Source organism: Hylobates moloch, unplaced genomic scaffold, assembly GCF_009828535.3.
Source record: "Hylobates moloch isolate HMO894 unplaced genomic scaffold, HMol_V3 SCAFFOLD_11, whole genome shotgun sequence".
Taxonomy (NCBI): Eukaryota; Metazoa; Chordata; class Mammalia; order Primates; family Hylobatidae; genus Hylobates; species Hylobates moloch.
The window spans coordinates 91671316-91695752 of NW_026652286.1; the positions used below are offsets into that span (position 1 = coordinate 91671316).

The following is a 24437-nucleotide window of genomic DNA, read 5'->3' on the forward strand; positions in this document are numbered from 1 at the left end:
ATGGTCTCGATCTCCTGAGCTCGTGATCAACCCGCCTCGGCCTCCCAAAGTGCTGGGATTACAAGCATGAGCCACCGCGCCCGGCCAGGTAATTCTTTCTACACATTTTTTCCAAGCAGTTCTCATCATGTCCCACACTGTCCACCCTGTCCCCATCTCCAGGCACACCAAACCTTCACTCTCTCCAAGCCTCCAGTGGCCAAGACTTCCATGAAGTCTTTCCTGACCTTTGGGTATAGTAAGTCTCTAATGGCATGAAGCAGGGTTCTGGTTTTGGCTTCATCCTGTCAATATTTGCCACCAGGACTTGGATAGACCCAAGGATGACTTATCTGTGTTATTATCACATCACCAGATGACAGAATTGGGATCAGAAAAAATTCCCTTTATAGGTTGCAGCAATGGCCCAGAACCTTCAAAATGAAATCCATTAGGCACGTTATTAAGAGGAGTGGCACCCTGCAGGAAAGTCCAATTGTATTGTAGTTACATAGTCATAGAAGTATGGAATTTTTTTTTTTTTTTTTTTTTTAAGAGTGTCACCAAGGCTAGAGGGCAGTGGTGTGATCACGGCTCATTGCAGCCTCAACCTCCTGGGCTCAAGCGATCCGCCTATCTCAGCCTACTGAGTAACTGGGACTACAGTTGTGTGCCACCATGCCCAGCTAATTTTTGAGTTTTTTGTAGAGACGGGGTTTCACCATGTTGCCCAGGCTAGTCTCAAACTCCTGGGCTCAAAGGATTCTCCCATCTTGACCTCCCAAAGTGCTGGGATTACAGGCATGAGCCACCACGCCCTGCCAAGTATGGAGTCTTGAACAAGGAAATGTATATTATCCTATATTTTTTCCTAGTCAGATAATATCTAGACCATTAACCAGAAATCACCCAGAGGTCAAAAAACAGGGCATCAAAGGACCCACGAACCAAGTCTTTGAATAACGACTGAAGACACTGTGGAAGTGTGTTTTGGAGACAAGACTCTCGGGATGTGCTGGCTGTCTTCAGAGGATGCTTATTGGAAGAGGAGTTAGACAGTCCAGACAGAAGGCACAGCCAGGACCTCTGGGGAGGAGTTACAGGAAGACATATTTTGACTCATCATAAGGAATAAGTTTCTAATCATGAAACCATCCTCCATTGAAACATGATCTATTGAAAGGAGCAAATGTCTCACCTTCATTGATGTTTGTATTCATTGATTCTGGGTGATCATCTGATAACGATGCAGTGACAAGAATCTTGCATTTGCTGGGGGTGGGGGTGTGGTTGAGGATAGTCTGGTTTATCTTACAAAGTTCCTTTCAATTTCTCTAAGATTCTATACACTATACTCCTTCCTAATCAATGTCCCTAGCCAGGGTGGCCAAGGCTAAGTCAAGTATGCTAAGGGATTGGAGGGGCAGGGATATTGAGAATAGGGTGAATGGAAGGATGAGGAGTTCCCAGCAAGCTTGGGACACAGGAAACCTTGGGGCAGCTTCCTCCTGGAGGTTTCAGGACTGGAGTTGCTAGAGAAGAAGTGTGATGCCTTGTCCTGAAAGCCTTCTTCTTTGAAAGCAGCTTCTAAAGGCAGTGAATGGAGAAGAGCGAGGAAACGACCCCAATACCACCAACAGAGGCTGGAAACTCCTCAGGCTGTTTAATCCTAAGAATGATGCATCTGTTGGGCAGGCGTGGTGGTTCACATCTGTAATCCTAGCACTTTGGGAGGCCAAGGCAGGCGGATCACCTTAGGTCGGGAATTCAAGACCAGCCTGACCAACATGGAGAAACCCCGTTTCTACTAAAAATACAAGATTAGCCGGGCGTGGTAGCGCATGCCTGTAATCCCAGCTACTCGGGAGGCTGAAGCAGGAGAATTGCTTTAACCCGGGAGGTGGAGGTTGTGGTGAGCTGAGATCTCACCATTGCACTCCAGCCTGGGCAACAAGAGCGAAATTCTGTCTCAAAATAAATAAATAAATAAAAATACAAAATTAGCCGGGCATGGTGGTGCATGCCTGTAATCCCAGATGCTCGGGAGGCTGAGGCAGGAAAATCGCTTGAACCTGGGAGGTGGAGGTTGTGGTGAGCCAAGATCATGCCATTGCACTCCAGCCTGGGCAAGAAGAGCAAAACTCTGTCTCAAAAAAAAAAGAATGATGCATCTGTTGGGGATGCAGTGGGGTAGGCATCTTCAGTAAGCAAGGTGTGAAGAGGGGAAAGAGGGAAGGTGAATATGGAAGAGAGGGTGAAGGAGGGCACTGGAAAGGGTAGGATCCCAGCAAAGGGAGATTTGGCTGAAAGGGAGTGTGATAACAAGGGTGGGGGTGGGGCCAAGAAACAGCCACCATGTGTGGGTGCCTCTGTGTGTGCAGTCATTGTTTTCACATCATTGTGGATCAAGAGAGGAAATGCCCACTTCTGGAAGAAAAAGCCACAAAATGAGACTTGGAAGGGAAATTGATCAACATCTACAATAGGGCTTCTTAAAGGAAGCGGCCTTCAGACAGGACAGAGTTGAGGGAAAGGACAGAGGTTATGAGTGCCTGCAAGAGTGGCAGCCTGGAGTAGAGAAAACACTAAAGGTGGAATCAAAAGACCTGAGTTCAAGTCCCAGCTCTGCCACTGGTTAGCTGTGGGATCTTGGGTAAGTTGCTCTCCCTCTCGGCCTCACAGACCTCCTGAATAAAAATTGAGGGTTAGACTGGATGATTTCTGAAGTCCTCTCTAGCTTGGTAGTCTACACGGTTAATAATTTATGAGCAAACCAAGTTAATTTATAGATAGAACATCATTATTTGTGAGTCAGAAAATGACTCTGTAACTATGTGCTTTTCTTGGTGGTTTCACTTTTTTTTTTCTTTTAGAAACAGGGTCTTGCTATGTTGCCCAGGCTGGTATCCAACTTCTGGCCTCAAGCGATCCTCCTGCTTCGGCCTTCCAAAGTTGATTTCACTTTTGTCTTCCAGTATTGTTTTCCTGCTGTTCCCTTTGAAAAATTCTAACCTATCTTTTCTGAACTTGAGCTGAGAAGGGAAGGGGTTTTGCCCCTGTTGGGCAAAAGGATGGTGGCAAGTAGTTTGACCAAGTGCCCTAATTTGCCAGGACTTAGGGGTTTCCCAAGTCAAGGGGCTTTTCAGTCCTGGGCAGACTGGAATGGTTGATCACCCTAGTGGTGAGGAAGATGAAGGTTTGGAGGTGGCTTGGAGGAGAGGTTGCTAGGAGAGCTCTTCTCCTGTTCTCTGTTGATCAGGAGTTTCCCTCATCAACCTGCTGACTTTGTATGGTGGTTTCATTACAAGTTGTGAGCCCCTTATTGGGGCTATAGGGAGGAGGAGTGAGGGCAGCCTTTAAACTAGTCATAGGCCCCAGTTGAGACAATTGTTGCCGGGAAAGAAGCTGAAATGCTTGACTAGCACTGATGCTATGGGGGATTTTCCCTCTTTCTTCAAAAAAACAGAAAAGACCCAGTGGAAAAAAAAAAAAGTGATGAGTTGTGAGGCAGGTCGCGGCCCTACAGCCTCAGGAGACGATGCGCAGCTCATTTGCTTAAATTTGCAGCTGACGGCTGCCACCTCTCTAGAGGCACCTGGCGGGGAGCCTCTCAACATCAGACAGTGACCAGTCTGGTGACTCACAGCCGGCACAGCCATGAACTACCCGCTAATGCTGGAAATGGACCTCGAGAACCTGGAGGACCTGGTGAGTAGACACGGGTAGCTTCCTGTCGCCGAGGCCCTGTCTGGAATTCTAATATCCTCTGCCAGAGTCCGAGGGAGAGGGGACAGCGTGGGAATCCTCTCCCACTGTGGATCTGTAAAATCTAGACAGGTCAGTCAGCTCCTGCCCTTTAAGAGTTTATTTTCCATTCTGTGGAAGAAGCAGATAAGGAGAGCTGCTGTCCTTAGCAGACAACCTTTAGAGGAAGCTGGAAGACACGGGTTCAGGCCCTGCATCCTCCTCTGAGTTGCTATGTGACTGGGAACAGGATACTTCACCTCTCCATTCTTTCTCTCCTTTTCTCTTAGGGTCGGAATATGGAACTAGACAGGAAAGTACTTTGGAGGTTTTCTTACCGTAAGGAGGCTGGCATTGCTAATCAGTCAATGAATGCATAGCTGTTCGTCTCTCACCATATGATTATATCATCAGGGCACTACATTCTGTGTTGGGTGGAGAAGTTGAGGACCTGGTCTTTGCCCTCAAATAGCTTCTGCTCTGGCCAGAGAAAAAAAAATCACTCACGGGAAGCTATTAGACAACAACTATGTGCTAAACTGAGGAAATGTGAGACCAGATGGTAGCAAGGAAGAGGATCCCAGCAGGCTGGAGTCAGGGAGCAGGGTGAGAAAACTGTTAATCTGAAAAATGTCTTGGATCCTGTTGTAGAATCTCTAGAGATAAGGTATTCTTGGAAAGGTTTCTTGGGTGGGCTAAGAAAATGGTCTCCAGCACTACGCTGCCACCACTCAAGTCTCTCCAGTGAAGTGTAGTGGTGCAGTTGACTTGGTTGTCACTGGGCTCCCGAAAGATGTGTGTGTGTGGAGCAACTCAACCAGAGAAACACAGGGTTCCTTGTGAGCCGACGGCAGAGGCTGGTTGTAAGGGTTTCTTGGAAACTTCTTCACGGTCTTTTCTCCCCCTGGGGAGAAGACTGGTTTCGGGGCTGCATTCTGGGTTAGATCACGAAGGAGCCAAACCCTGGCTCTTACCAACTCTCCTGGCTCAAACTTACCCTGAGATATTGTCTGACTCCCTCCTGCTCCCCCGGCTGGAGTGGGCTTTGTGGAGTGGACTTTGTAGTTCCACCAGCCATGTTCCCAAACTTGCTTGGAGAAGCCCGCCTCTCGCTTGCCCAAATCCCAAGGCTGGGAAGTGTAAGTAGGACACGGGGAGAAAGTGGGCAGAAGGGCTGACTACCCATAGCCTGGCCCCTCAGATCCAAACCACAGGCGGAATCAAAGCCGGACCATTCATCTAATCAGGACCTGCTTCATAACTTGTGGGACCCAATGCAAAATGAAAACATGGGGCCCCTTGTTGAAAAATTACTATAAATAAGAAGGCAACAGCAGAGCACTAAACCACGTGGGGGGTTCCTGCTGGGTGCAGACCCCGTGTGAATGCACCAGTTGCAAGCCCATGAAGCTGCCCTGAGTCTAATCACAGAGTCTGGGCAATACCCCAAATCAGACTAAAAACCCACGGCCCCAAAGGGGCAATGCGCTCCCACCCTGGCCCCCGGTCGTGGCCGCTGGCCTCGCCTGATTAGGTTACTGGGCGTCTTCCTCTGCCTGCAGCTTCAAACTGACCACGAGCCCTGACCCAGTTGGATATCTTAGTAACCGACTGGAGACCCGGCGGGTCCCAGCTTCTGAGAAACCTTAAGAGTTTCCCCTAACTGCACGCCTCACCTCACTAAGTGACCTACTAGAGACAGGTGGTGGCAGGGGGCAGGGGCAGCAGATTATGTCCCAAGAAAACCTACATCTGGGGGAAAGAGACCCAGTGACTTGCTTCGTGTCACACCTCAAATGAGTGATCCTCAGCCAGGCATTCCAATATCTGGATCCCTGACTCGGGGTCTAGCCAGAAGCCCAGGAGTCCTAGGACCATCTGGGCTCTGGAGCTCTTCAGCCAGCCACCAGTGCCTTGTTCCCCCTTCACGAATCTCCTACATACCCTATCTCCAGGGCCAATGTCCACTCAGAATACAGACCCTTTCCTCCACCCTCACCCATTCACTGAAGGGCCGTGAGCAGCTTGGCAGACTGTCCCTCAGTGTCACAGTACAAAAACCCCGGGCATAGTGGTACAGGCAGGATAATCTTGCATGTAGCAGCTTCTCAATAAGTATTTATTGATTTGTGATGCAGTAAAGGTCTTAGCTCACCATTTTCCTCTGGAGTTAGTCCGGGTTCTTCTATTCCTTCTGCTTCCTATTCTCCTCCTTGTCCTTGCCCATACCAAGTATTGGTTCACATTCCTCGAACACTGGGTTTTACACTCTAATGTTGAGCTAAGAACTGGGGCCTTTTGGTTACACAAACTTGCCAGAAAAAAAAAAAAAAGGAACTGGGGGCTCCTGGCCATAAGCCATGTTGGTCATTCTGTATTCCATTTGTCCTCTTGAACTCGAAGACCAACTCGAGCCGCTTAAAATGTCCACTTCTTTAAGGCAGGGGCTGGGGGGTGGGGAGGGGCTGCTAATTCTCATGAATGAATTGTCCAAATAGAAAAAAATTAGATGGCTAAAACCAGGAACAAGAAGATTCCAGGTCTTGGGGTGGGCATGCCAGGGACCCATCCTGCTGGAAAGGCAGATCCAGGCAGACCTAGAGCAGACCCTGTCTATGCGACCCTTGATCTGAGAGCCTCCTTCCAACAGAACCAGGGCCTGGGCTGGGGCATCCAGAGAGGCTGGTCATAAACTATACCTCCAGCCCCACCCTGCACACCAGCCAGAAGGGGAAGCTGCTACAGCGCAGGGTGAAGCTGGCCCAAGCCCCAGAGCCTGGCTTTCTATGACCCTCTCCATAGACAATTACCACACATCATGACTTCAGTGTGACCAGAGCATCACAGGGGACACAGCCTGTCCACGTGGACCATCTCATTTCATCATGGAGGTGTGAAGAAGAGGAACCAAAACCAGCTCAGGCTCTTTCTGGGCTTCATCTAGGGGAAAGGGAGGTTCTCCACCCGCCCCCCGCAACCAGGTCAAAAGTCCCAGAGGAACCCCAGCAGAGAAGGCCCAACTGGGGTGTAGTTGGAGGGGTCAGAGATGAAGGAGAGCCCCAAGGCCGGGCTGAGGATGGGTCAGGGTCGAAGTGAATCTGGGTTCAGGCATACAAACTGCAGAGTCTCCGCCAGGAACTCTTGCTTTCTCCACGGACGCAGGCTGCAGCTGATCCCACTCCTCTAGCAGAACGGCAGAAACGGTGGCCGCGTATGTGGACCTAAGAATCAGGACACAAGAATGAACATTCTTTCAAGAGTGGTGGGGAAAAATATTCCCAACCCAGGAGATGGTTTCAAGAGGCTGCCACACACACCTGGGAGGCCTGTCTGCCTGCACCTTGGATTGTGTGACTCTGTATCCAAAGGGCAAAGAGACGCTGTGGTGCCAGGTGGGGCCCCTTTAAGCCTAAAGACTTGCTGCAGAGGCTTGGAGTAGCTTGAACTCTCCCCCTAAAACCACATCCAGCACAGTACCTGCTTCTAATGGCCAAAACCCACGGGTGGAGATGGAAGACTTGTCCCTGAAGGCTGTGGGTGCGGCAAGGGAGATGTGACAAATGGCAAGCCAGAGTCTCAGATGGTCTTTAGGGGCTGTGGGCCTCCTGAAGAAAGACGGGGTAAGGGGTACAGACCTACACCCTCACCCACAGCCCAGTCTCATTCCTCCAGACCCCTGCTCCCCTTAAGCCACTGAAGGCTGGAATGACAGATACCCTGGCCAGCCCCACTCACAGCTCCTGACCCTTGGCTGGGAATATCCACACAGGGACATAAAAGGATATGGAGCTTGTGTGCTCCCCCTGGCCACAGCAATGACTGGCGTCTGTGTGCAGACACCTCCCGCGGCCAGCATGACTCAGGCCTTGGAGTCCTGGGGTTCGGCCTGAGTAAGCCACGCATGCAGGCAGCCCTGCCCCCTCCTCGGGGCTGAGAAGCAAGGTCAGGCTGGGGCATTCACTGGCGGCAGAATGGACTAGAAAAACAAAGTCTCCGGCTACTGAGCTAGATGGAGATCATGCTGAGAACCAGCTCAGCCCCAGGCAGGGCAGGACAGACAGAGAATCTGGGAGTGGGAGCGAGGGGCATTTGAAGGCAGAGTCCAGCCTCCTTCTTCCCAGGGCAGGAATCTCTTCCCACACACGGGCTCAAACGTTCCTCTCCTTCCTAAAGGTACCATCTCATTGCTGGACAGTTCTGCCTGTTAGAAAGTTCTCCCTCCTTTGACTGAAACGCTACCCCCTCAGCTTCTGCCCAGTACTTCTAGACTGCCCCCTGGAAGCTCACAGTGAGAGTCCATTGCCGCCCTCTTGCCCATGGAGCTTCTTTCCAAGCCTTGACATCAGCCCTCAGGGACTCAAGTCTTCTCTGTCCCAGACACTACACCCCTAGTACCTGAAAATTTCCTCTACTGGCAGGGTTTTCCAAGCCCCTCAACAAAGTGGTCGTCCTTGTCCAGACCAACCAAACTGGGCTGGTGTCAGCTGCCCACTTACAGGCCTCTGTTCACCTAGATGAAGGTAACAGTGGCCCTTCTGCTGGCCACGTCACTCCCATGACTCATCTTAAGCTTGTAGGCAACAAACTCCCAAGTCTTTCTCACGAACTGTTGTTACCTGGTCCTCCCTAACTTATCCCTGGATGGATAATGTTTTAAACCTGAGTCCTGGCTTGTGTATTTTTCCCCATGCAGTTTCATCTGGTTAGGTTGGACCCATGGTTCCAGCTTGTAAAGAACTCTATGTTGCCTGAGAGTGCCCCCAAAGCTGGATTGAGAGTGCTGAAGAGGAGGGGACCCCCAGGATAGATCCCTGAGGCATGCTAGACACCCCTGCCCAATGCACCTGCTGACATAGAATCCCCATTAGCAAATGTGAGCTGAGCTCCATGCTGGCCAATGCTGGGCAGTGGGGCAGTCTGATTATTTGAAGAAGTCAGGTGGGGCTTGGAGACTTAATTATCCAGGGAGGAGCCTGCATCCTATAGTGGAGTGAAGGAGAAGAGTAACATTTTAGGCCCTACCACAGGCCAAGCACTTTGCATCTCCTTACACCCCCCACTTCCCCCTAAGCCCCTCAATACTGGACACTGTTACAGCCCCTGCTCCTCCCCAGTGCTTACAGCAATTTTCTAACTAGATTCTAGCTCCACTCTCAGCCTCATTCTGGTCATTGTGTTTCTTGCCTTCTTTGGGGCATGCGGCCCTGGCCTATGACCAGGCTGTTGTCTGCTTGCTGGGTGCCTGTCTAGGCCACATGCTGGTGTGGCCCATCTTGGCACCTGTGTCTATGCAAGGTACGTGTTGCTGTCAAGAGTGTGTGTGTGCATGAGGGCCTTGGGTTTCTGCAGCTTCTCATGTCAAAGAACTGGCACACCGCTCATGCAAATGGTCTGCCCTGTGCTCCCTCTGGGTGTGGGATTGGAGGGCTTCCTTCAGCAGCACATGCCCCACGGTATTCAGGATTCCTGATTCCTCAACTTCCCATGAGGCCAGAGCCAACCTTGCTTTATTGCCTCTCTCCATAGTTTGGGGGAGATTGGGGGAGCTAGAAGTCCTATGTGTGGGAAGTGGCTTTAACATGTGCCACTCCCGAACCCCCAAAACATCTGTTTGACACCTCCTGCTGAGATGTGCTGTCAATTCCCAGCACCCCTCAAACCAGCTTCCTCCCATCTTACCCTCTCTGAACGCTGCCAGACAAATACCTCTTGGCAAGGAGGAAGACACAGGCCCCTCCCAAGCCCCCTCTAAATCTGGTTCTCAGGAGATGGGAGCCCTAGGGAGGTGTCCCACTGCATTGACTTTAGATGAGCAATAACTCAGTCAGCCTGGAACCTTTGAAGGGCAAGAACTTGAGTGGAGGACAAGCCCAGAAACCCAGGGCTTTCTGGGTCAGATAGGCTGGCTGGACCTAAGCCCTCACCCAGGCACAGCCAAGGTAGGTGGAGTTCAACCCTGCTGACCACCCCAGGCCCTGCTTCCCTCTCCCTGTCTGACGGCTTGGCTCTGCGTGAAGACTGCTGAATTCCAGTATTAGTCAAGTGGGTGTGCTCAATGACAATATTGGAAATAGCTCCCAATAGAGAGAGAGCACTCAAGATAGGATCTAGGATCAAGGCCGTCAAGGTTATTGGGAGAAGGCAGAATGCAGAAGATTATGGAGTGAGTCCCTGCAGAGGCACTTGCCTAAGTCTCAGATTATAAGGTCTCCTGGCCTTCTCTGGGAAACTGCTTTCCGAGCAGGCCAGCACACATCTGTCCTATGTAAAACACATGGCCTTGGGAGGGGGACACAGAAGGCCTGCTTCTAAGACCTTGCCATCTGGTTAGAAAGTGGTCATCCCAACCCTGGGTGCTGTAATAAATGCACACGCATCATAAGGAGAAGAGAGAATTACAAGAGGGGAGCCGGGAAGGATGTCTGAAGATGGGATTGAATCAGCTTTGGAGAAAGGATAGAAATTAGATAGGCAAATTTGGAAAGAAAGACCTGCTAGGCAGAAGGAAAAGGCCAAGCAGAGGTTTGGAGACAGGAATGTGTTGGGGTGTTGGGGAAAGGCCAGGAGGTGGTCTAGAGCAATAATATATTAATAGAAGACAAAGTTTGAAAGGTCAGAGGAGTATACATTTGGGAAGAACATAAAGGCTCTGTTGGGAGGTTAGACTTCATCCCACAGGTCCATGGTTTTCAAATGAAAGTAGAACCATTTTCTTCAACGAAAGCTTATGTGTGAAGCACTACACAAGTCAAAAGTGGAGAGCTCTAGTTTAAAGTCAAGGAGGGGAGCCTGGAGCCCCAACACCACTCCCCACTCCAGGGGAACCCTGTGACACACACACAGTCATGGATACTCTAAAGAAAGTCCTTGGAGCTGGGCACTGTTGTCACACACCTGCAGTCCTAGCTACCCAGAAGGCTGGGGCAGGAGGAGGATCACTTGGGCCAGGAGGTCAAGGCTGTAGTGTGCTATGATCACACGTATTAATAGCCACTGCTCTCCAGCCTGGGCAACATAGCAAGACACTATCAATCAAAAAACAAAAACAAAGGTGTGTGTTTGGCGGAGAAATTCCATGGAATCCTACTGCATGGGATGTTCTGCAATGAGTTCTAAACTTTATTTTAAAAAAAATGTTTTGTAGAGATGGGGTCTCGCTATGTCGTGCAGGCTGGTCTTGAATTCCTGGCTTCAAGCAATCCTCCCACCTAAGCCTCCCAAAGTGCTGGGAGCCACTGTGCCCAGCAGTTCTGAAATTTAGCAATGTGTGAATCGCACTAAGTTTGGCTTACTCCAATCTTTTTCTTTTTTATTTTTTTGAGACTGGGTCTTGGTCTGTTACCCAGGCTGGAGCGTAGTGGCATGATCATAGTTCACTGCAGTCCCAAATTTCCTGGCTCAAGTGATCCTCCTGCCTTGTCTTCCCAAAGTGCTGGGATTACAGGCCTGAGCCACCATGCTCAGACTCAAATCAATCTTCTGTTGATGAACAGACGCAACAAATATGACTTTTTCTTATAGCTGACTTTGCTATTAAATGTGAAATTGAGGCCAGGTATGGTAGCTCATGCCTGTAATCCCACCACTTTGGGAGGCCGAGGCGGGGGGATCACTTGAGGTCAGGAGTTTGAGATCAGCTGGCCAACATGGTGAAACCCTGTCTCTACTAAAAATACAAAAAAATTACCTGGGCATGGTGGCAGATGCCTGGAATCCCAACTACTTGGGAGGCTGAGGCAGGAGAATTGCTTGAATCCAGGAGGCAGAGGTTGCAGTGGGCCGAGATCGTGCCACTGCACTCCAGCCTGGGCAACAAGAGCAAAACTCCACCTCAAAAAAAAAAAAAAAAAAAAAAAAAAGTGAAATTGAAAAAATAAGATAAAGACAAACAGCAAAGGAAAACCACTGCTTATAGGTGATAGGGAACCAGTAAAGGACTTTAAGCAGAACATTGATGCAATGGGATTTGTGTTTCAGAAAACTTACCCTGTCCTCTGTGCAGGAGGTGGACAGGAGTAGAGAAGCTGGTGGGGATGGGACCCATGGAGAGATGGTCTCCTGAGCATTAGAGTGAAGAGAAGGAAGACTAGACTGAGGCAATGGCAGAGGGGTGCTGCAGGAAGGGTTGGCAGATGGCTCTACCCTTGCACTGATGTATCTCCCACACCTCCTTCTCATAGACCCCCATTCCCGCAGAGCCAGAAGGAAAGACCCAGGTTGGAGAATGGGTCTTCTCAGCATTAGAAGTGAGTGTGTGACCCACAACTGTGGCTCCTGAGAGGCAAGAAAGCCCTGTGGCACCCAGTGTGACCATCCCCTCCTTGTGGGGGTGCCTTGCTCTCCTGAAATGGGGGCACCATTAAGCCACCCCGAGCCTGGTGGACAGCATACCCCATCCCATCCTCTGCCTCCCTGGGGCTCATCATTCATAGTATTGCCATTTTGAACCCACATAGGTTGGTTATAACTGGTTTTGAATTGCCTGGGGAGGGGCTTGGGTAGGGAGGGTGGGAAGAACAGAGCTGGGAGGTGAGGAGGAACAGGTGCAGGGGACAGCTGTGAGTGAAAGGTGTGAAAACAGGCACATGTCTTCCTTTGTGGTTAGCTGGGTAAACAACCTGAGTGCTGGGGTGATGGAGGGGGGGTGATGGGGAGAGGAAGAGGAGGATGGGGAGGAGGGAACTTCCGGAGACATCACAGGCACGCCCCCTGCACTTGGAGCAGGCTCTCTCTTTCTCTCCTGCCAGTCTCCCCCCTTCTCTCCTGCCAGTCTCCCCGTGTTGCCCTCACTTTCTCCTGCCTCTCTCTGCCGCTGGGCTTTCTGCTTCTGAGTACTTCCAGCTGCAGGGAGGTTGCCAGTGATGGGAAGTAGCAAGGAGCCTGCATCTGCTGCCCCTAGAAGGAAGCCCAGGCAGGGTTGTTCAGTGGGAGGTATTGGCTTTGGAAGTAGATAAACGTCGGTTCACACAAACCTGATCTTTAGCAAGACACATCTGTGAAATAGGAATTATATTACATACCTTGAGCGGGTTGTGCATATTGAACCAGATGGGAGGCTATTACTGCCATTTCAGTGATAACAGTGACAGTCAGGAACAGGGAGACCCATGAGGAGGGAGCCTGCAGCCCACGTCAGCATCTGCCCGCCCCCAGCCCCCAGCACAATGCTAAGTTGCAGTGTCCGACTGTTCTGCTCAGAACTGGAACAGATGTGTCCTTGTACCAAGCAGGTCCACTCCCCAAATTGAAGTCCTGTGACTCCAGCCCCCAAGGCTGCAGGCTTCCATACATGAGGACCCAAAAACACAAGCTGACTTATGGGGTCCAACCCTTCAGCACTTACAAAGCTCGGCCACCCGCACGCCTCCCTTCATCTGCACCACCACTCTAAGGAATGCGGTCCCTTTGACAGGCGAAAAACTGAAGTTGGAAAAGACAAAGTGATTTGTTCAAAATTGAAATTTGAAACTTCACATTTAGGCAGTGGGCCCTACGTAGGAAAAACCTCCAAGAGAGCTAGAGTTCCTCTCAGAAAGGAAAGACAGGTCCTCAGGTCCTCACCCTCCCGTCTCCTTGCCTTTGCAGTTCTGGGAATTGGACAGATTTGACAACTATAACGACACCTCCCTGGTGGAAAATCATCTCTGCCCCGCCACAGAGGGGCCCCTCATGGCCTCCTTCAAGGCCGTGTTCGTGCCCGTGGCCTACAGCCTCATCTTCCTCCTGGGCGTGATCGGCAACGTCCTGGTGCTGGTGATCCTAGAGCGGCACCGGCAGACACGCAGCTCCACGGAGACCTTCCTGTTCCACCTGGCTGTGGCCGACCTCCTGCTGGTCTTCATCTTGCCCTTTGCCGTGGCGGAGGGCTCTGTGGGCTGGGTCCTGGGGACCTTCCTCTGCAAAACTGTGATTGCCTTGCACAAAGTCAACTTCTACTGCAGCAGCCTGCTCCTGGCCTGCATCGCCGTGGACCGCTACCTGGCCATTGTCCATGCCGTCCATGCCTACCGCCACCGCCGCCTCCTCTCCATCCACATCACCTGTGGGACCATCTGGCTGGTGGGCTTCCTCTTTGCCTTGCCAGAGATTCTCTTCGCCAAAGTCAGCCAAGCCCATCACAACAACTCCCTGCCACGTTGCACCTTCTCCCAAGAGAACCAAGCCGAAACGCATGCCTGGTTCACCTCCCGATTCCTCTACCATGTGGCGGGATTCCTGCTGCCCATGCTGGTGATGGGCTGGTGCTACGTGGGGGTAGTGCACAGGTTGCGCCAGGCCCAGCGGCGCCCTCAGCGGCAGAAGGCAGTCAGGGTGGCCATCCTGGTGACGAGCATCTTCTTCCTCTGCTGGTCACCCTACCACATCGTCATCTTCCTGGACACCCTGGCGAGGCTGAAGGCCGTGGACAATACCTGCAAGCTGAATGGCTCTCTCCCCGTGGCCATCACCATGTGTGAGTTCCTGGGGCTGGCCCACTGCTGCCTCAACCCCATGCTCTACACTTTCGCTGGCGTGAAGTTCCGCAGTGACCTGTCGCGGCTCCTGACCAAGCTGGGCTGTACCGGCCCTGCCTCCCTGTGCCATCTCTTCCCTAGCTGGCGCAAGAGCAGTCTCTCTGAGTCAGAGAATGCCACCTCCCTCACCACGTTCTAGGTCCCAGTGTCCCCCTTTATTGCTGCTTTTCCTTGGGGCATGCAGTGATGCTAGATGCTCCTTCCAACAGGAGCTGGGATCCTAAGGGCTCACCATGGCTAAGAGTGTCCTAGGAGTATCCTCAGCTGGGGTAGCTAGAGGAACCAACCCCCATTTCTAGAACGTCCCTGCCAGCTCTTCTGCCAGCCCTGGGGCTAGGCTGGAGCCCAGGGAGCGGAAAGCAGCTCGAAGGCACAGTGAAGGCTGTCTCTATCCATCTGCACCCCCTTGGGCTGAGAGAACCTCACGCACCTCCCATCCTAATCATCCAATGCTCAAGAAACAACTTCTACTTCTGCCCTTGCCAACAGAGAGCGCCTGCCCCTCCCAGAACACACTCCATCAGCTTAGGGGCTGCTGACCTCCACAGCTTCCCCTCTCTCCTCCTGCCCACCTGTCAAACCAAGCCAGAAGCTGAGCACTAGGGGATGAGTGGGGGTTAAGGCTGAGGAAAGGCCAGCTGGCAGCAGAGTGTGGCCTTCAGAAACTCAGTCCCTAAAAACACAGACATTCTGCCAGGCCCCCAAGCCTGCAGTCATCTTGACCAAGCAGAAGGCTCAGACTGGTTGAGTTCAGGTAGCTGCCCCTGGCTCTGACCGAAACAGCGCTGGGTCCACCCCATGTCACCAGATCCTGGGTGGTCTGCAGGCAGGGCCGACTCTAGGTGCCTTGGAGGCCAGTCAGTGACCTGAGGAAGCGTGAAGGCCAAGAAGCAAGAAAGAAACCCGACAGAGGAAAGAAAAGAGCTTTCTTCCTGAACCCCAAGGAGGGAGACAGATCAATCCAACCCGGCGGTCCCCTCCACCAGGCGAGATGGAGTGGGGTGGAGAACTCCTAGGGTGGCTGGATCCAGGGGATGGGAGGTTGTGGGCATTGATGGGGAAGGAGGCTGGCTTGTCCCCTCCTCACTCCCTTCCCATAAGCTACAGACCCGAGGAAACTCAGAGTCGGAATGCAGAAAGGTGGACTGGAAGGGGCCTGTGGGAGTCATCTCAACCATCTCCTCCGTGGCATCACCTTAGGCAGGGAAGTTTAAGAAACACATTGAGGCAGGGAAGTCCCCAGGCCCCAGGAAGCCGTGCCCTGCCCCTGTGAGGATGTCACTCAGATGGAACCGCAGGAAGCTGCTCTGTGCTTGTTTGCTCACCTGGGGTGTGGGAGGCCCGTCCGGCGCTCCCTCCCACCTCCCCAGCCTTTGATCGGGTGGGGAGTCAGGGACCCTGCCCTTGTCCCACTCCAGCCAAGCAGCCAAGCTCCTTGGGAGGCCCCACTGGGGAAGTAACAGCTGTGGCTCAGGGGAGCGTGTCTTCACGGCAGAACAACGAGGAAGCCCTAAGATGCCCCTTTTTTCTCTGAGTATCTCCTAGCAAGCTGGGTAATCGATGGAGGAGTCTGAAGCAGAGGCAAAGAGGCAAGAGGCTGGATTTTGAATTTTCTTTTTAATAAAAAGGCACCTATAAAACAGGTCAATACAGTACAGGCAGCACAGAGACCCCCGGAACAAGCCTAAAAATTGTTTCAAAATAAAAACCAAGAAGATGTCTTCACATATTGTATTTATATATTTATATTTATATATATATTTATATAATGGTACAAAATGGCTGGGGGTATGGCCATGGATGGAGGGAAGAGTAGGCTGGCCTGTGGCACGGGTGGGAGGAGAGGGGACGGAGAGGGCACTCGGCCCGCTGTGATCTGACTCCTCTCTCCTCAGGGCAGGAAACACAGAGTCAGACAGTTTGGGGGGTCTTGGGCCAGGGGTGGAGGGCTCAAGGGCACAGGGCCCAGGCTGAGGCAGGGCGGGCAAAGCGCCTGGCAGGATGAAGGGCAAGTGGCCCCCCAAACACAGAGGCCCTGGCCATGGCCCCTGGGAGGTGACCGGGGTGAGTCAGGGGCCTGTTGTCAGCCCCAGAGGAAGCGCTGGACCTGGCCGATGGTGGGCCGAGAGGACAGCACCAGGCTGGGAGAAGTGGGGCGAGTTCCCTTTGTATTACAGCTGCCAGTGCGAGACCAGGCCCTCCAGGCCAGGAAGGCTAGGGACGGGTCCTGGTAGAAGACACCCTGTCTAGAATGGCCCTTGGTCCTGGAGGTGGGGCGCAAAAGGCCTCAGCCAGGGAACTGCCCTGCCACCTCCCGAGGCAGGAAAGGAAGTGAGAAAAGGAGAAGTTTTGTACTCCTGGGGCCAAAGTAGGGGACAAACACCCAGTCGTATATGGCTTCAGCTCTGACCAAAGGCGGATAGGGAGCTCTCCTGGGGAGGAGCAGGGAGCCGAGGGGGAGGCAGTGGCTGTGCCTGGGTGGGCACAGACAGATCTGGTACATGGCCCTGAGCCCTGGGCAGAGGGACAACCTTGCCGGTGAGTGGGCAGGCAGAGAGGAGGCGGCAGGATGCAGTTTCCCCGATTCCATCCTCAGGGGGTGGAGACTGGAGGGGAGGTGCACTGACCCAGACGAACTGTTCTCCCCCTTCTTTGAAAAGAAGTAGGTGGCAGCAGCCTCTGGAAAAGTCAGGGCCCTGGAGGTTACCTGGTCCAGGGCTACTGCAACCACAGGCCCCAGTGGCACCATGCCACCCCTTCCATGGCTCCACTCAAGGGGGCCACACAGCCACCGCCTCTTCCTCCTTTCCTTCATCCCAAACTGGGACAAAAGACTTCAAGTTCTGGCTAAGATGTAGCAGCAGCGGATGCCCGGGCATCCAAAGTGGGAAGCCAGGGCCCCGTGTCACCGGTGTGGGCAAACATACATGCACGTGCACACATGTTCTCCCTGAATCACTCAGCAGCGGACAGGCTGCCGCCCTGGGGATCTCAGCCCTGCTGGGGCTCACCAGGTGGAAGCCTAGGTGGTCTGACCTCAGTTTAGGAGTGGGTCATTTACGTCATTTTACCATTTGGGGAGGGGACAGGAATGGTATCCCTTAGGGACCCAGAGACACTGCAAACAGTGGGTGGCGTGTAGGGCTGCACGTCCCTGGGTCCAGGGGAATGGAGGGAGCAATAACTTGAAGAAGGGGGAAGGGTTTCTTTTATCCTTTTTTTTTTTGTGTGACTTCTATCAAAACACAGAAATACAGCACACGCACAAACCAGCACAAAAGCGCAGCGCTCTATTTACAGCTCCGGCTGGCACCTGCCCACCTGGCCAGCCGCCTGCAGGGAGGGGTGGGAGAGGGGTCAGCCACATCAGCAGGGAAAGGATACGAAGCAGGTAAAGACAGAAGGAAAATGGGCCGGTACACAGAAACCAAGAGGGAGGTGGAGCTCCAGCAATGTGAACACGAGGAGACAGGAGCAGAAGGGGCTGGGGGAGACCTGACCTGTCCTTCCTCTCTCCCCCCAGATTCCCATCCAGGACTCCAAAGCATAGCTGAAGGGGGCGCGGTGGGTGCAGGGATGCAGGGAAAGAGGTAAAATAGAGAGGCTCCATAGGAATTGGGAGGAGTAGGGGAGGGGCAGTCCTGGTGGCCGAAATGGAACCAACCCCAAACCAAAATTCCCCACCCCACTCTGCCACTTCCCCCTAAGCTGCCAGCACATCTGGTTTCCACAAATGCCACTCCCTACACAAGCCCCCTCCCACCCCCTCCACCCCACCCCACGACCCAGGCCATCCCAACATTGAGGGGAAGAACTTTGTTAAGGTTATCATATTTGCAACATTGCCCCGGCTCCAGCCCCGGCAGCGACTTCTAGAAGGGCAAGTTGGCCATGCCGCCTGGCGCCGGGAGGTAGCCCATCTGGCTGTCCAGGGACACACTGCGCTGCCGAAGGGGGTGGGACACCATGAGGTTCTGCTGGGGCGGGGGGCCCATAAGGGAGCCCTGTGGGGAGAGCATGTGGGGCGGCTGGCTGTAGACCTCGCCCCCCACGCCCCGCTGCTTCATCAGCATGAAATTCTGCTGGGTCATGAGGCCTTGTGGAGGGGACATGACCCCCTGGTGCAGGCCATGGGGCACCATCCCCTGCTGTGGGGGCACGCCTGTCCTGCCCAGCAAGGACATCTGTCCGGGGTGGCACATGGACATGTTGAGCCCCCGCTGGACGCCCTGCTGGCCTGGGAGGTTGGGAGGCCGAGAGGGAGTCTGCTCCGCCATCATGTTCTGCAGGTTCATGAGATGCAGATTGGGGGGCTGAGCCTTGGGGGGCTGGTTCTCGCTCTTGGGGAAGTACTGGAGGGTGCTGCTTGGCTTCTCAGAGGGGATGATCCTCGACAAGTCGAACTCGGGGATCCCCGTTGGGGTGGGCCGGATCACCTCGCTCAGCTCGGGGTCGTTCAGCACTGATGCCACCCCAGGGAGCACACCCGGTGGGTATGTGTCGCCCATGCGCCCAGCCATGGCTTTGCCCATCAGGTGCTGCTGGGGAGGCATGGGGCCTGGCGGCTGGTTGGGCAGGTCCTCGGGAGGCAGGGGCATGCCTGACGGGTAGTGCTGCTGCAGGCCAGGCCCCCCGCCCCCACCCCCAGTGGGGGCCATGGCACCATGGGGCTGCTGCAGTCGAGGGGGGAAGGGCATCATCTGGGAGGAGCTGGGCACCGGGCCACAGGGGGCATTCAGGGAGTCGGGGCCCCCTGGGGCCATCATCATGGAGTTTTGAGGGGGCCCCCCTGTCCCCTGTGCGTTGGGATGCAGTGGAATGTTGGAGCCCAGAGGGGTGGGGGAGGGCAGCATGGCGGGCGGGGGCTCATGGGACAGGGGCTGCTGGCCTGGCAGGTTCATGCCCATAGGGCTCTGGGCAGCGGCTGAGTTCAGGTGCATCTGGCTGGGCTGGCTGTTGCTGATCCCTGTAGGGAATAGAAGACAGGGGGTCAGGCATGGTGCGCCCAGCTCGGGGAGGGTACAGGGCTCAGGCCTTCCCCACTCCCAAGCCAGGGGGTGCCAGGGGTCGGAGTTTTCACCACTGGCTTCCCCTGGCTGGGAGGGAAGGGACTGGAGGCATTGAAGCTAGAAACCAAGAGATCAAGTTCTGGCCCAGTTCGCCAGACACACTACCAGGTGTTGGAAAGACCACTCGAGTGCTCTGGGCTGGGTTTCACTAATGACTCCAGTGAGTGGGAACAGCATCCCTGAGCCTCCACCCCCACGCCCAGGGCCTTCAGAAGCACAGAAAAGCCAGCACAACCACAGCTGTGCTCCCCGCTCCCAGTGCCCACACCAGCTGGCCTCCCTGGGGCCCTGGCCTGTCCTCGCACCTGGCCCGGAGCCCTGCGGTGGTGGTGGGGGGGGCAGCAGGGGCCGGTCGGGCAGCAGCTCGTCGTCTGAGGTGGCGATGGTCTTGATGGCATTGTGGTAGAGCGGGGTAGAGCTGGGCATGGCGTACTTGGACATCTGGGTCATCATCAGTGACAGGGGGTTCTGGGAAGGTGTGGGGTCTGGGGAGGAAGTGAATGGTAGGCTGGGGTTCATGAGGCCGCTGGGAGGGTTGGCGGGAGGTGCTGAGGAGCTGCTCCGGGGGCCGCTAGGCGGGAGGGTACCTACAGAAATGGGGAGACAAAGAGAGCAGGGGTGACTGGGGAGGGGCAGATGAGTTCGGCTGTGGATATCGGGGAGGTTTAGGAAGAGGTCAGTTCCCCAAATCACCTGGTCCTTCAGACACACCCACAGGCCCCCCTATCTCCAGAGCCCACCAGTCTTCAAGGAATCCCTGCAGCCTCAGGGCCCCAGGCAAGGGGAAGATCCCAGGCCCCAAGTTCGATCACTCAAAATGCCTGGGAGACTCACATGGTACCCCCTGAGAAAGCCTACAAATGTCATCATCTGCCCTGTGAGCAGACCCAGCCACCTCTGGTCCCCTGGTACAGAGGCCATTACTCACTCACTGCCCAGCCCCAGCATAGACGCACTGCTCAGCACCTGCCTGCCTGCGCCATTGACTCACCCTGTTCCATGTTACTCATGGTGGTGGAAGAGTTCATGTTGAGAGGCGGCTGCTTGTTCTGGGAGACCCCAGGGCTGGGCATGGCCGTCTTGGGTGAGGCAACCCAGCCTGGAGAAGGCACCGCCATGGAAGGAGACTTGAGCCTGCTGGGCGAGCCAGTGGGCGAACGGACGCTGAGGGAGGAGCTGAGGACCTGGGGCGACTTGAGAGGTCCTGGCGGGTTGGCAGAAGGCAAGGGCACCATCTGTGAGGGAGTCTGGGGTGACTTGAGGTTGGCAGAGGGCGAGGTGACCAGGGGTGAGTGCACCTGGCTAAGAGTGGGCGACTTCAAGTGCCCCATGCCCGGTGAGCCCATCTGATTAATACTGATGGTGAGGTCCGAAGGCCGCCTGCCTAGCCCCCGGTTTGGGGCTGAATGCACGGTCCCGGGAGGATTGGACGCAGGGGGCAGAGGCATGTGGCTGAGCCGGGTGGTGCCCACGTTGCTCATGGGCATTGAGCTCTGATCAGGGCTGAACATGTCTTGGGTATTGCCCATGTCCTGGGACGTGGCTTGGTAGGGTCCCTGGCCCCCAGAGAATCCCTGCTGGCCCTGGTTGGGAAACTGTGAAGGCATCAGCATCTTCTGCGGGCCGCCCATCACGCCACTGCTGTTCTGGGCCCGAACCCGGGCCATCTCCTCAGGACTGAGGCCCTGGGGCCCCATCATGTCCCCAGGGCCCCGCATCTTCTGCGACATCAGCATCTGCTGCTGCGGGGTCATCTGCACGTTCAGGTTCATGTTCATGTTCATGTTCACATTCATGTTCATGTTGAGGTTGCCTGGCCCCATGGGCGGGTCCACCTCCCTCAGCCCAGATTGTCCCATGGGAGGGCTCAGGAGGCCCCGGCCTCCACCAAACTCCATGCCCATGGGAGGGCCTGCCAGGCCCTCACCACCAGCCATCTGCCCAGGAAACATGGCAGGATCCATCTGCCGGTGCGCCTGCATCATCCGCTCCATCTCCATGCTCTGTCCCATGCCACTGCCTGCCATGCCCAGGGGGCGCTGCATGCCCATCGACCGCTTCTCCAGCAGCTGGTGCCGCAGCAGCTCCTCACGGACCCGGGGGGTCATGAATCGCTCCGCCTCGCCCTGCCCACCTGGGTAGGGCATGGTGTTCTGGGCAAAACTGCTGGGTCCCCCCATAGGGGGCAAGTCTTCGGTCCAGCCCATGCCTGGCCTCACGGGCCTCTGCATGGCATTCATGGGCATCTCCATGGGCATACTCTGCATGCCCCCAAACCCAGGCACCCGTTGTATCTGGTTGCCTGGGAAACGGGGCCCAGGAAAGGGAGGTCCGCCCCGGAGCTGCATGGGATCTTGAACATCCACGGGCCCCCGCAGCTGCGCACCCATTCCAGGTGGCCACTGATCCCCAGGCTTGCTGTGGTAAGGAGGCGGGGGCCCCCTCACTATCATGCCCCCCATGCCCATCATGTCCTGCAGAGGGCGGCCCCCATGCAGCCCAATCTGTTCCTCTTTCCGCCGTTTCTCCTCGTAGTACTCCTCCTGCAGCTTGCGCCAGGCCACCTGCTCGGGCGTGAGGCTGTCCTGGCCCAGCCTCTGTATCATCATGTTCATCTGCTGCCCCATGTCCCCACCCGGGGGGTGCCCAGGCACTTCATGCTCCAGCGGGGGGCCCCCTAGGCTCTGTGTCTGTGAAATCATGGACTGCAAGGGTTCCTCGTACTTCTTCAGCCCGCTGGGAGGGGCTGTGGGTGGCTGCTGGGGGGTAGGGGGGGCTTGTGCTGGTGGGCCCCCCTCACCCGCTCCTCCTGGGGGCCCCTTGAGGAAGGGCTCAGTCTCTCCGCTGCGGAGCAGCAGTCGCTCAATGTCTCGCAGCGTCTGGAGGGACCGTTCCCGATGCTCCAGCTGCTCTTTGGACAAGCCCTCTGAGCCCACCAGGCTGCGCTGCCCATTTCCAGGGGGGGCTGCCTCCCCCAGCAGGGCAGGGCCGGGAGTACTGCTGGGGTCTCCTCCAGGAGGCAGAGGGTTGTTGGCGGTGGTAGCCGTCGGGGTGTTAGGGTGGGTGCCCCCAGTCCCACCACCTGTGCTGGCAGCTCCCACCGAGTTGGGGGCCAGGTCCTGACTGCTGTCCTCAGGAGGCCCCTCTGGGGGCAGAGCAGGTGGGGCACTGCCAGGGGCCGGGGGTGGCGGTGGCAGTGGAGGTGGCTGGGACTGCGGGGTGCCCGCTGATGGCGTGCTCAGGGGTAGCGGTTCTGGGGTGGGGGGCACTTTAGGGGCCTGCAGAAGGACAAAGAGAGCATAAGACAGGTAAGGGGATGTTCCGCCCAGTCCTGCTGCTCACAGAGGCGCCACGCTCACCTGGTCAAGCTTGGCCCGGGGCACGTTCTGCTGGTGGTAGGCGAGGATGGAGTCGGCCCGGCCCTGCAGCACTGCCTCCGCAGCCCTGCACAGAGCGGGGGCACCGCCAGCTCAGAGAGGTGAGCGGGAGGGAGCCCCACCCTCACCCACCCCACCCTGCCCCTGCACGGGGCTCCCTCGGAACCCCAGGCTGAGAGGTGCTGGGCAGAGAGAGAGAGAGACTTGGCCTGCCCACCAGGCACTTACGTGTTGGCCAGGTGGGTGGTGAAGACATATACGAACTGCGAGGGAGGCTTTCCGGGGACGACCCCGCCCCCGCCCCCGCCCCCAGGGGCATCAGGCCGAAGGCCAGGAGGAGGGCCGTGCGGGGCGCCTGGCACGCTGCTCTCGCTGAGGGGCAGTTGGGTGGTTTGGCCGGGACCCAGCTGTGGGGCCGCCATGGCTGGGTCTGCTACATTACAATCTGCAGGAGGAGAGAGGAGAGGGAAAGGGGCTAAGCGGTCCAGACGCAAGAAGGACCAGCTGATGCCCCCTCCCACTGATGCTCACAGCCTTACAGCTCATGCCCACAGGGACATTTGATGTCACTATCTGGTGTTCTCACCAGGCTGGTTTCCACGATGGCAAGAGTGGTGATCATGTGGAGAGCAGGGACAGAGAAAATGTGTCCTTTCCATAGGCTCCCATGGGCCTGGCATTCTGCTGGGGACTTAACAGGTGTGATTTCATCTCATCAACACACCCTGGGAGGCACGTGTCACACACTCCACTTAACAAAGGAGGAAATAAGTTCCTCACCCACGGTTACACAGCCAGTCAGTGCTGAGCCAGAACTGAACCCAGGGCAGGGACTCTGAAGCTCTGCTCTGAGCTCTGCTGCTGCCCCTCATACTGGGTAAGTGTATGTGCACACAGTTTAGTGACCCAGTTGGGGAGAAGGCAGAGAGGGTGCACAAGCTGATGATTCAAATGATGGATGGTTTTTCACTCTAGCCCCACCACTAACTGACTTTGTGATTTTATGAACCAGACATCTCTCTAAGCCTCGGTTTCTTCATCTATAAAATGTAAAATACTAACCTCCTCCTTGCACAGGGGGCAGGTCAAAGAAATATATTTTTAACCGTAAGTTTAAATTAATGTCACAGACTAAAAAAATCCATTTGAAAAACAGAGAGCCGGGAGCGGTGTCTCACGTCTGTAATCCCAGCACTTTAGGAGGTAGAGGCGAGCGGATCACCTGAGGTCAGGAGTTCAAGACCGGCCTGGCCAACATGGTGAAACCCTGCCTCTACTAAAAATACAAAAATTAACTGGGCATGGTGGCGCATGCCTGTAATTCCAGCTACTCAGGAGGCTGAGACATGAGAATTGCTTGAACTTAGGAGGTGGAAGTTGCAGTGAGCCGAGATCACGCCACTGCACTCTAGCCAGGGTGACAGAGCAAGACTGTCTCAAAAAAATAAAAATAAAAATAAGAAAGAAAAAAGAAACAGAAAAAGAGGACATACTGGAAACACTCTCAAGACAGACCAGCTACCCTCAGCACCAAGGGAAGTTTTGTTCCATGGTTATACACTTGACTGTAAGTCTTAGCATAGAAAAAAATCTACAACGGGTCTAGGTGAGTGGGTAGGCCCATTCGCATGCCAAGAAAAGCAAGTCACAGCGCCTGGCCCGCAGACAGTGAGTACCAGCATTCTCAGTTAATGGGAGACAAATTGCCTGAAGCTGTCTCCACCCAGCCAGGGCAGTGACCACCTTCACTGGGC

General features: G+C 54.9%; 2 protein-coding genes across 5 annotated transcripts in view; one reads left to right on the forward strand and one right to left on the reverse strand.

The window, feature by feature from the left end:
- The first annotated feature begins 3584 nt into the window (after positions 1 to 3584).
- Positions 3585 to 15971, forward strand: CXCR5 (C-X-C motif chemokine receptor 5). Its single transcript, XM_032167639.2, has 2 exons — positions 3585 to 3687; positions 13309 to 15971. The coding sequence occupies exons 1-2, from the start codon at positions 3637 to 3639 to the stop codon at positions 14374 to 14376; spliced, it is 1119 nt and encodes a 372-aa protein (XP_032023530.1). The 5' UTR covers positions 3585 to 3636; the 3' UTR covers positions 14377 to 15971.
- Positions 15957 to 24437, reverse strand: part of BCL9L (BCL9 like) — a 29502-nt gene continuing 21021 nt past the window's right edge. For all 4 annotated transcript variants that reach the window (XM_032167638.2, XM_032167636.3, XM_058446549.1 and 1 more), the window contains 5 exons: positions 22912 to 23128; positions 22666 to 22750; positions 20298 to 22584; positions 19612 to 19893; positions 15957 to 19203 (listed from right to left, as the gene is read on the reverse strand). In XM_032167638.2, the coding sequence (XP_032023529.1) occupies positions 18110 to 19203; positions 19612 to 19893; positions 20298 to 22584; positions 22666 to 22750; positions 22912 to 23128 (3965 nt within the window). In that variant the 3' untranslated portion in view covers positions 15957 to 18109. The remainder of the gene's footprint in view (positions 19204 to 19611; positions 19894 to 20297; positions 22585 to 22665; positions 22751 to 22911; positions 23129 to 24437) is intronic.

What these genes read in the sequence shown, in the direction of transcription:
- CXCR5 (XM_032167639.2), top strand. Translation starts at nt 3,637, where the DNA reads ATGAACTACCCGCTAATGCTGGAAATGGACCTCGAGAACCTGGAGGAC. An exon ending in TCGAGAACCTGGAGGACCTG is followed by an intron (nt 3,688 to 13,308) that starts GTGAGTAGACAC and finishes TTGCCTTTGCAG; the next exon opens with TTCTGGGAATTGGACAGATT.